A 12,366-nucleotide genomic window follows, 5' to 3' on the forward strand; every position below is an offset into this window, starting at 1 on the left:
CTCATGCTCTTTTGCTTGCAGAAATATTGTGACTCAAAATCTGAAAATGAACAGTTTAACATAAAAAAAAAAAAAAAAAAAAAAAAAAAAAGAAAAGGGGGGGGTGGAAGCGTTGCCAGGAATAACACATCCCTCTCCACCAGCGCATCCTCGCGTGGTTCGCCAGGAGGTGCTGAGGGTTTGCTGGCGCGAGAGTGGAAGCCGAGGGACCTGGAGGAGCTCTGCAATGGGGCGGGTGTTCTGGTAATGGTGCATTTCACCCGGAGGTTTTACCTCCGAGATCCCAACCCTCTGCTCCTAACTGTTGATGGGCACGGGTGTCCCTGCACAGTGGGGCTTCCCTGCCCTTCCCTGCCCTGCCCGTCTCTTCCCATTTTTCCATGTGGAAGGAGGAAATTCAGGCAAAACAGAGTGTGAGGACATGGTCCCTGCTCTCCACTGGCTTGTTGCCTTGTTGCAGTACAGGCAGGCTGCTTTCGTGCTGAAGGAAACAAATGCACTAATAGAGTGCTAATTAGGACACTTAATTACAGGCGAAGTTATTCAGCTCCTACTGAAACCTGCCTGCTATTTGCTTTTGTGCCTGGAGAGATGAAATCCAGCCATTTGTTTCCATTGCTGGCCGAGGGCTGCTGGTGGGGAGCAGCCTGAGGCCTGCCCCGGCTGCAGGCTTGAGCCCCTCTTCCTCGTCCTCATCCCCGATAACCCCAGGCCCTACAGCCCTGGCAGCCACCACAACACCCCGCCAGGACCCTCCGAGTTTCTCAGACAAATGGCAGCGCAATTCGTGCCCACGCTTTGCTGGATCCGGGTGTTGCAGACGATTCCCAGCGTTGTGGCACCGAAAGCATTTTGCCCTCGGTTAATTTGGGCCAACGTATCCGGAGTAATACCTTTGGGGATCTGATATTTTGGGGCCCTCACAGTTCTTTATTAGCCTGGCCTTCAGGTCCGGCTCCTCCTCTCGGGGTTCCTGAGCTACCTCTGTCCCCGGCCCTCTGCTTCCCTCAGCACGGCGGCTTGTGGGGATCAACCAGGCCGCAGGGGGCCCCCGAAGCCCCCAGAAGCTGTTGACACCCGAGGCAGGACCCTCCGTAGCCTCCCTTCTGGAGGCCAAGAGGTTTCAAAGCAGCTTCTCCATCCGACAGAGCCTCTGATGGCAGCAGCGAGCTCCCTAAACCCTTCGCTTTCCTCCCTGTCCCCTCCGACCACAGGCTGACAAAAAGCTGGTTGAAACAAACAGCCGGGAGGCAGAAAGGGTGAAACCATCTTCCTTTGCAAAGCGTTGCTTCAGAAGGAAAATACGAGATGGCCCGCGTGTTATCCCACCCAATCCTGCTTCATTTTTAACCTTTTGTACTCTGGATTATCACCTATGGGCATCTAATCCCAGTTGGCTGCTGCTTTCGGGCTGAGCACAGCAGGCTGGCTGGGGAGGGGGTATGCACGCAGAGCAGCCTGAAGGTTAATTAATGCAACGACAGCAGGGCTTTACATGCTGCAAATTAATTGTGTTTCAGGGGACCGCTTCCTTTTGATGAACACTGAGGACTACAATGGGAAGGTTTTATTTGTCTCAGGGGCCTGTGTTAGTCTATTTTCTTTCTTGCACCAATCACATGCGATTTGTTTTAAATGTATCCTAAACTGAGCTGGCACGGTGACTTTAAAAACTCCTGCTGGTAACTGGAGCACGCTGAGCACAAACACCAGCCCACAAACAAGGTGAGGGGCACGGGGTCGGCTTCACCCCCACCCCAGCACGATGCTCTGGAGGAAGCCCTGAGGGTCAGTACAGATGCAACCACCCATTGGGGAAAAGCGAGACAAAAGCAGCGCCCAAATCCTAGTATCAATCCTGCCTTGGTGCTCAGAGCTAAACGCACCTTGCTAGCAGATCTGCTGAGTGCGGTTGGTCAGCCTCTAGGCTAATTCTGGGAAATGCTCCTAAAGTCACTCGAAGTCAAGGTCATATACCCCAGAGTAAAAATTAGCTCTATTTATTTATTACTAACGCGTGGCCCAGCAGGACACGGACCAGACAGTATTTTGAATTTAAAACGTGCTTTTACAGAGCAGCTGTCACTTTGGAACCTCATTTGCTTCTACTGCATTCTGACTTAGGCCCGTGAATTCCTGCACACAGGAGCAGCCCTGAATCGAGTTTTTCCTGTGCAGAAGCGGATGACACAGAAACAGACCTGTCCCACGATGAACCTGAAAGGCTCCAAGCATATAGTACTATTTTTGCCTTTCAAATGTCTCTGTTCCAGATCAGTCAGATAACATCTGCAACAAAGTCTTACGGAGTCCGACAGCAAGGGGTAAAGGAGGGAGAATGGAAAGAAATCAGAGGGAAAAGTGACGATGGAGCTCCTGCAGGGGCTGCGGAACAGATTAGGGAATAGCAGCGATGGGGTTGGTGTCAGGAGAAAAGGCTCTGGGTAGAGGCTCCTTCATTTACCAGCACACTGCCTGTAATCTACAATGAATTATTCAGTTCTCTTTAGTTTAAGCTGCTCCCGCACAGGTTATATGCACGAAAATACAGTGGTCAGGATCAACTCAGCCAGCCAACACAGAGAAGCTAAGGAGAGAGTGACTAAGCAATTACCTTTGCTTCTGCCTTGGATTGCAATTAAAGGAAAAACACTTGTGCCATGTGTGTTTGATCATACGTGACCTTTATTGGAGACAGGTGGGGTCATTTATTATACAGAAGTAACATCACACCATTCTCTTCCAACTTAATACCTTTTAGTTTCCTTATAAATCTGTAGCAAAAGTGCACTTTTAACAGTTTTTAATCTATAGTATATATCTTTCAATATTCTCTCTCAATCAGATATTTGTAAAAATGTATCACCAGATACACAAAATACATGTCTAGTGTACTACATTAATTTTTGTATTTACTGTTTAGATTATTTTTTAACTCAGTGCTCTTTTTATTTTTTGCAAGACTTTCTGATGACCGGCTTCTGCTAGCGCCACCAGGAGAGGACTCACGGCTTGTAATGGGAACAAGGGGAGAAGACTCGTAGCCAGGAACAGTTTTCACACAACAGGAACAAGATGACAAGGATGCTTGCTGTTATTCAATGTCTCTTAAAATGACAGTACTCTGTATAATAAAAAATAATTTAAAAATGTCCATACTTTTTATTTTCTGGAGAAGGAGATGTGCAAAGAGTACTAAGTACTGTACTAAGCTGGAATCCAACGGCAATGACTGATTCGCATTTTGAAGAGAAGTTAATTGCTAACATTATGCTTCTGGTCATGGTAAGGAGAAACAAATACGTACAGCCACCACAAGAAAATGTTTGCGAAATGCTGTTTTCCTGAGGACAATATTTTGGTAAAATCTCTTCTATCCTGTACAAGCCATGGAATTGCATAAGTTAAACGTCCTCAGGAACAACAACCACCGGTATACACCATGAACGGCCATACTGGAAACAGACACAAAGAGGACAGCTCTGGTGTTATCTAACAAGATGAAGGAAGGAAAATATTAATTTCCACTGGTAGTTTAGAGCCAGCTGCGACAAGCTTTGGCACAGTAACAGGACTTTTCAAAAAGAAAATTACATATGATTTTCAGAGATTTCTTACAAACTCCCATAGTCTTTTCTTTCTAGTTATCCTTGAGATTATAATATATACACACGTAACGGATAATTACTTAATTTCAGTCTTCAAAAGACTAACAATTTCCCCTGTTAAGCAAGGCCTATAGAGGTAAAACAATCAGAAGCATTTTTAAGGGGGTTATGATTCCCAGATTGGTGCAAATGTTACCAACAGACGATGAGGAACACATAGCAAGGCCATGTCTGGGCTGGTTGGCTGGTTTTCCTTCTTACATGATCATTATTGTGAAGAACAACTGGATTAGTTTGGTAAATAATGCTTCCCTTGGTTAAGCCTTCACAATTAGTGCTGTTTCTGTGTATTAGCATAGATTCAAAATGCTAGTTGCATCAGTTTACTACGTATTAAATGAAATGTTGAACAGATCCTGTTTCAGAAAGAGGGCACTTTTGGTTTATGCAATAGCTCCAAGAAATGCTGTAACTTTAAACTTTCTACAGCAACTGGTTGCCAGACATTCTTCAACACATAGCTGCTTTTTTGCTCCCCTTAGATGTGCAGCAATGAGGCTTTGAGTTAGAACTTCTGCTTCAAAGCAAAAACGAACATTAGGCTGAGTGTGGATAGCCCTATACCTTCTGAAGAAGAAACAGAACAGTAAAACTAAAAATGCAGAAAGAAGCAGTGCTGTTAGTGTTATCTAAAACCAAGGTAATGCATAATGGGGAATTTACAATGCTGCAGTCAGAGGTTTTTTTGTCTGTTTTTAAAAAAAATTACAGACTTGACATTTCCAATATGTCTTAGCTTTGTGCTGCTTCTCAAGTCTGAGTCACCAAAAATATCCAGCAACCAGCTGCTGTTCATATCCTAAAATATGCCTTCAGCTGACACTGAATATTGAAATCATTCTGCTAAAATACAGAAAAACGACGATAGAAACCAAGGTATAGCCTCAGGCCAACATTAAATGGTAAAAATTCTACAATGCTACTTTTAAAACTCTTCTTCAGTTCATGAACAAATAAGCAGCCAGGTTTCAAGTAGAGGTAACGCAGATTTTGGAAGATAGCACGTTAAAAAAGCCCAGAAAGAAAACTGGAGCAAAAGCTCTTCTTGTTACGGCAGTCAGCACTAATCCTCCAAGAAATGGCAGAGAGAAACCTTTATTCGCCCTGCTGGATCTGTCCTGGTCCTACAGCAACAACGAGTAACTGCTTCTGCTGTCACAAATATGTTCCACTTGGACATATCTTGATCCCTTTTTCTTTTATTTATACATACATATCTTTTGTCTTAGTCTCTTGACTGGTAGAAGAGGATATATCCAGATTCTGAGTTTTTGGAAATGTCTGATGTTAACCCATAGAACTCTTCAATGGCCTGGGCATCGATTTTCTGAAAATTAACAGGCAGAAATTAGTCTCAGTCAAACACTGCTTTAAGAATCCTTTTCACAAACGAAGTGTTATTTTCCAGCTCTCAGGGGTGATGCTGGAAAGCCACACAGTGTTAGTACAATGATACTTAAATATCATTGAAAACAACAAAATACACCAAAATATTTTCTCCACTTATTAACTTATTCACTACTGCAAATAAGTGAACCAACATAAAATAATTCCTCTCTGAAGTGGTGCACTCTTAAGCTGGATTGTAAAAGGGGGGAATTAACAAAATCATTCTTAAAATGTTACACAACATTTTTATTTGCCTTTTCATTCAGATTGGAGTTACCTTTCCTGACCATAGGTCTGTAATGTAAGTGAAAAAAAGCAGTCAATGATTTGCAAAGAAAGATTTTGTATAGTTGGGAGTACATAAGGCCCTCCTTGTGCAGATTTAACATTTCACGTTCTTGTGACCCTCTTACATACAGAAGTCCTGCAAGCGCCACTGGTTAACTATACCATGAAATCTGTGGATCACACCCGACTGTAATCCTCTGGTCTTATGAGAGCTTTTCTTCCTTCAGATTTCCTGGTACAAAGCCTGCTGGAATGTTATCATAAGATTCGTGCTTTAAGAGAAATAACTTATTTGCCATATTAATAGAATTAAATGGCTTGCTTATACTTAGAGTTGTGAAATACTTTAAATGTCTGGAGGGCATTTTAAAGGGCTTTTAAAGATGCAAGTTCTACCATCCTGATTCAGCTCCTGAGAACGACTGGCTTCACATCACTGACTTGGATCCTGCAGTCAGTGGAGAACAAGTGCAGAGATTGAAGTGCTGAAACAAAACACCCCCAGTGGCCTGTGCTGCTCAGCACTCCACACTTGTTTTAGTATTTTAAAAGACCTTTAGGACTTTGGATTCAAAGATGAGAGGCTGATGTAGCCTGAACTTGTTGAGGAAGACCAAGGGGAGAGTGGTCTAAAGTAAAAAAAAAAAAAAAAAAAAGCTTTTTTTTTAAATTTTATTTCCCAAGGACTAGAACTGAGGAAGCAAAGAAGCATATAGAATACGAGTCTCTGGGTTGAACATGTCTGCTTTAATCTTGAAAGGGAGAGTAGCAGAGACCAAGCTGTGCTAACATTTTAAGAGAAAGGGACCACGCAATGACTGCATCAAGGAGCCTCCTTGGCTACAGAATCCATTTGGCAGTGTGCTAAATGGTTGCTCACCGAACAGACTTCAGCATCACCAGCAAGCACAAAAGCATTGCTTTCTCTAAGTGGCGCTGCCAAACAACCCACAAGCTCAGGCCACCCTTTTCCCAGCCTATTTGAAGCACTGAATGCAAGAAAAACGTCTTAAGTTTCCAGAAGATACAGTGACCGCAAGATCAGGCAGCGGAAAATATTCCCTTGAATAGTCTTGTTAAACATTTACTGTTAAAATCTGGGGAAGGGGGAGAGAGATTAAAACATATTTTGGTTCTCTCTCTCTCCCCTCTCCATTTCTGGACTTCACAGAAGCTGAAATCCTACACTAATGGCATTTGCCTTTTCACACAGTTCACTGAAATAATGTCTACTTCAAATTGTTAGATACATGTTTTAATAGAAAAATAGCAAAAGAACATTTTCTAGTCCTTTTAATATATTTAGCTGACAACTCAAACATTTTATTTTAAGTGCCAACTAGTTTGCCGTGCAATCAAGTCTATTTCCACTACTACTCATTCTGAATGCAATTCAAATGTTTTACATAGATTAATTCATCCTACAGATATTTTTAGTTTTATCACGGCAAAAACAGCTTCCTTTTTAGATTCCACTATCCACAGAAAACAAAGTAGAAATGAAAAAGGATTATATAGACTTTATTCTTCCTATCCTAGCTGTCTGTGTATGTTGTGGACAGCAAAGTTTTACCCGGTTGCAGCTTTAGAGCAACAACTGGTTGATGGTTTCACAACTACTTTTAGGATTCTGTAGCTTCACTTGGCTTTAAGATGTTTTTTTCCTGTCAACTGAGCTTAAATATCTTTTGATCATTTCTGGTTCCCCAAACCGCATCTTCCTTACTCACCATCTACAGCATTCAACTGACTCCTGCAAGTCTGTGAACAGATATTTAAGAGAAGACATGCAATCATTCTTGCCCTGTTCTGGATATGGAGAACTCCAGGAATGGACACTTACTTCTCCCTCTGTTTCAGGTACAGATCACCATGATGTATCAGTTAGTTCTCTAATGACGCAGTGCCAAACCCGCCAGAGATCATTTACTCAGGTTTCTCAATTATTTTTCCTTGGCAAAGTATCCCATTTGGACTGACTTACCTCCTGGATTTGATGCAATTCCTTTTCACATATGCTGTAGTATGTTTGCTTATCATTTATCTCCAATTTAATTGGAAGTTGGCCTCCCAAGCAAACCCAAACAGATAAACATGCCTTCACTGCTTATGACATTTAGTGGGTAATAAGAATAAGCTACTTCCTATTGATACTTCAGAGCTATTAATTCATATCACTTATCAAACACACAACAAATCTTTTAAACCGTATTAAAGGGGAAAAAACTTTCTCCTGCATTCTCTTTTAGCTGCAATATTTGTATATGGGTATGAGGACCTTGGCCCCATCTTCTGACGCCTGCTGACTAATACCCATTTGGCTACGTAGCCAGTTCTCACTCAAAATGAGATGTCTCCAAAGCTTAAAAGAAAACTGCTTTCATATTCCGAGAGTCTCTGAAGAGTAGGAGGCTCCTGTGGCGAGCCCTAAATACAGAAACTCCTCCAGAATTCATGTTTTGGGAGATTCCAGGGTTAGGGGCTTCTCTTCTTTTTTGCCACTCAGTTTTTGAGGCCAACCTCTGAAGTGCCATACAGAACAATGTATTTCCTGCAGTGGCACTGTAAGAACAATCACAAGCAGCTTGAAAATAGTACTTGGTTAAGCTCAGAGTAGATAGTTAAATCCCTTTAAGGCAGCAGATGGAGCTGACAAAAGTCGTTTCAGCTTTACTTCGTTTTTTCAGTGAATAGCCTACAGCCCCAGAAAGGAACTAATTCTCAGGAGCTGATGACTAATTGGGGAGAGCAAGAACAGATGAGCAAAACTGCAGCTACTTCTTCCAGAAGCCTGTAGCAACAGCAAAGGAAAGGCAGTCTGCACTACCCTGTTCTTCTTGATCACTGAATCTCCAGAAATCCAGGTGACTTCTGGAAGGCTGAGGAAAGGGAAAGGGTGGTGTTTCGTACGTAGAGGGAGCTGAGAGTTAAGCTTCTCCTTTATCATGTTTTTAGGAGGCAGGAGCAGGACAGTAAGAGCCCTTGAGACAAAACCAGCAAGAATGCCCATGCTACATGCTTCAGAGCGGCCCAAGGAGCAACACTTGATTGGAAAGGGTCAAAGACCTCAGGTGGCTTGTACGTAAAACTCTTGTGCAAGTTTTTGTGCCCTCCGTGGGCAGGAAAAACAAAGCCTCAGTTTCACAGAAAACAACACCTGCAAACAGACAGCTTTTGAGCAGGAAAAGGAATCTTAAAAGTCCCAGATCTGCAGCTGGGGCAGGGGGAGAGCTACAGCACAGGGCCGCACTCCTAATCCTATTCAAAACTCTGAAAACTCACAGAACCATGAAAACCACAAAAAGCAGAAGTTTCATCTGAAAGAGCTTTATTTTTACAGCTTTTAAAATGAACTCTTAAAGAAGATGAAATTTAAAAAGCCATGATCTAAGTTAGAAAACCAACTTTAAAAAAAGCGTATCTATTCAGGAGAGAGGAACTACCTTCTACCTTGTGACAGCTCCTTGAACTTACTATCCAGTAACAGACAACACACGTTTAAAAGCTCTGTTTGGCACAGCTATAAAAGTGCCAACGATATTTGTGGATTATATAAATTCTGATTTAACCTGAAAGTTAGGATACAACATAGATGTGACTCATTCAAAACAAATATGGAATAACAAGATAGTTATTTTACATTACTTTTTAAATGCCAAGTTTATCTCCTAGATGAAAATGACAGTGAATATTTGCATTTAAAAATATTAAATTGAGCATTATTTTCAAAACGAGGTGACATAATTATGTACCACTGCCACGACAGAAGAAACCCCACAAAATACAATAATGTGGGAAAGAACTGTTCATAGCCAGAGAAGTTATTCAAATCACCAGGAAGTCACGCCTGATGCTCAAAGCTGCCTGAAGAATAAAAAAGGGAGAGCTTACTACATCATCATCTCAACACAAACCAGGGTTTTGCTGTACCTGTTTAGACACGTAGCGTCTAACCTTAACCTTGACTGTGAGATCTCAGAAGCAAAAAGTACACTTTTGTCTTTACAAAAAGCAGTTCTACTGTAGTATTTGTTCTACAACTTGATATTTGGTTGATACTATGTGAGATATACGGATGAACATATTTTGGATATTAGATTTAAGGGTATGTTAAAAAATAAGGAAAATTTGCTTGAACTGACTATTTAAACATTATCACCAGTAGCCCAAACACCCCTGTATATCCTCAGGACCTTAGTACAGTCTCCAAAGATTTTTTATTTATTGTACAGACTTTCTATACTTGAATTTGTTGGGGAAAAAATGTTTACAGAAAAAAAATAAGAAGTTCTTAAATGCAGCAATGAAATACAACTATCAGAAAACAAGTTAGCAACAAAAAGGAGCCCAGAAGGTGGTCTAAAATATGAGCATTTCAGATTTTTATCAAGACCACTGCAGTATTTGAGCCTGAACAGCTGTATACCACCCTACATCTTAGCTGTCAACACAGCCATTGCATTGGTTTGCCCTTCTCTGTACATGCATCATCTTTGTAGAAGTGGTTAAGTGATAAAGTTTACTTCTGAAATACCCAGAATTCTTCTGTGCATGGGTTTTAGAAATCGTTTCACAGGTGCAAGAGCTAATCCGAGACATAAAAATAAACCCTTCACAAAGCTGGAGTGTGATGCTGCCTACACAGCAGTGTTTTCACTCTGTAAAAGCACACCTACCTCTACAATGTCATCATCAAACAGCAACCAAAAGCCATGGCTCTTCACAATGGTGATATAATGTCCACGATTTGGACCACTGCCAGGGGAAAAAAAGATTGAAGATTTATTACTCCTGTGCCTTCAAAGGCAGGGCTGCTGCTCTCCCACGTGACTCTAGCTATTACTGGCAGAATTAGATTTCCCAGCTTTTAATGTTGTCTAATACTACCTAATAACACTGTTGACATTCTTGGACTTTACTAAATTGCTTGAATTAAAATTTCTATCTTTGCTACCTGCCAAATTCAGTATATTCAAAATACACTATTCCATAAACATTTTAGGTAATCACTCATATATTTCAAAACTGAAATTAAAAGCCAGTCACTTCAATCACTGTTTTGTCACAATCATCACTGAGTATTGTGAACACTGTTAAAAATTTTATTAAGCACTCATCTGAAATACTTAATTTGTACTTTTTTATTTTTTAAATTTAATGTGGTTTAGTCTATCGCTGACTGCAGATGGGCTTTCTGCAACTGCTGTCCCAGTTTTCCAGTCTGATTCTCTCCCCTGTCCTGAATGTTTACCTTGAAGGGAAGGAACAACAAAATGACTTAAAGAGAGAAGGATCTACAGAGTAAAGGCAGGGACTGTCCTGAAAAGTTGCCAGCTTGGAATAGGAAACTGTATGGGTGGGAAAATACAAACTATCAATTTAACCTCAAATTCTCAGGGAACAATTCAGGGGCACAGTGAAAAAAAACGTATTTTTTTCCCCCATCTTAACTTTTTGTTTAGGATCTACGTAACACAAGGAGTGTTTGGGGCTTTAGCCAAAAGAAAGTAATTCTCTAGTCCTTCCAGAATTACTGATATACTTAAACACTATACCTGTCACAGAATGAAACTTCTGCTTATAATGACTCAATGAAAAAAAACTATGAAGGCAAAATATTTAAGGCAAATTCTGAAAGCTCAACTATTTAGAAAATGAAGTCTGTCTTAACTCTTTGGTAAGCTTCTAGTGAGAATTACAACCAGAAAAGTCATCGGCGGGCCCCTAAAAGCCCTATGTAAGGCAACAGGCTTGAGAAAAGAAAGCAAAGCCATTTAGTCCATCTAAATGATGTTTTAACAATATAAAGAAACGGCTATTGATAAATGCAGCTATAGGTATAGCAAATTAACGCCTACAGAAGATGACATAGGATGGGATCTTAAAATGATAAAAACGGGAATAGCACAATTGTACCACAATAAAAATCACCTAGAATTATATAGTGTTTATACTAAATCTATACAGTATTGACGTGTTGACTACTGTCCTGCTCCTCACAAAGATGTTTCCACCATTTCTGTGTGCTGTAGTACTTATTACTTTAAAACTCGCACTTCTAGAAGGCAATCATATTTATTCACTTCCACAACTGCTTTTTTTTCCTGTGTGCTTATTTTTTTCCTCCTTGCTATTAAAAACAGAATTAAGAAATACAATAGAAATTTTATAAAGTGTAAATTAAAAAAAAAAAAACAGCAGTACATAGCTGATTCCACGTGGTGGCACCAGCTTCTAAAAAAACAAACCTTCAATGGTTTAACCAGAAGCAACAAAGGATCTATAAACTACTATTATTTTTAAAAGCCTTTTCCAATATTTGTTCTTATTTCACTTTGGCTTCCCTGGAAAGCCGGTGGGTTTTTGTTTGTTGTTTTGGAAGACTGCTCTTACTCTGCTAAACCTCAAAGAAACAACTCTTCTGCTTTGCCAGCATATTTGAGGGCTCATAAACAAGCAAGCCTTAGACTGTGTAGTCTGAAAGCAAAATTTAAAACAGTTAAAAAGTGAAAAAGACCCACAAATCATCTTTTTTTTTTTTTTAAATATTTCTGGAAAACTAGCTTGGCATGCTCCCATATTGCCAACCAGTGTGCTATTATAAAATGGCATATGGATGACAGACTCGTTTTAAATTTCAAGAGGATGCATTTGAAGTCCAGAAAGCACAAAGACATACCTGCCACAGTGAACAACTACAGCCACAAGGTCATACATTCTGTCAGGATTTGTAGCATCTCCTGAAGTGTTAAAGAGCCGGAGCTCCAAGGGAAAGACTACACGGTAGGAAAGTTTGGTGTATCGATGCAGCTGGTCCATGTATTTGAACCTTTTTAAGTGCAGAGCTAGAATCATGGGCAACTTTTTCACTCTCATTCTGAAACAAAATTGGGTTAAACAAAGAAAAAGGTTTTAGCAGATCACCTAAAAACAAAGCTTTGTCCAAAAATAGCCTTAATACGGAGAAGTCTCTTAAACACGTCTAAAATTTTGATGAAGGGTTTTTTTAAAGGCTGCCTTT

At 40.6% G+C, this 12,366-nt stretch overlaps 1 protein-coding gene across 3 annotated transcripts in view; it reads right to left on the reverse strand.

Annotated features, from left to right (window-relative positions):
* Positions 1–2,667: 2,667 nt before the first annotated feature.
* Positions 2,668–12,366, reverse strand: part of LOC106038570 (ubiquitin carboxyl-terminal hydrolase 12-like) — a 30,941-nt gene continuing 21,242 nt past the window's right edge. For 2 of the 3 annotated variants that reach the window (XM_048070690.2, XM_048070689.2), the window contains exons 7-9: positions 12,025–12,222; positions 10,022–10,100; positions 2,668–4,995 (exon numbers count right to left, since the gene is read on the reverse strand). In XM_048070690.2, the coding sequence (XP_047926647.1) occupies positions 4,894–4,995; positions 10,022–10,100; positions 12,025–12,222 (379 nt within the window). In that variant the 3' untranslated portion in view covers positions 2,668–4,893. The other variant, XM_048070688.2, reaches the window with a different exon arrangement.

Source organism: Anser cygnoides, chromosome 13 (assembly GCF_040182565.1).
Source record: "Anser cygnoides isolate HZ-2024a breed goose chromosome 13, Taihu_goose_T2T_genome, whole genome shotgun sequence".
NCBI classification, from domain to species: Eukaryota; Metazoa; Chordata; class Aves; order Anseriformes; family Anatidae; genus Anser; species Anser cygnoides.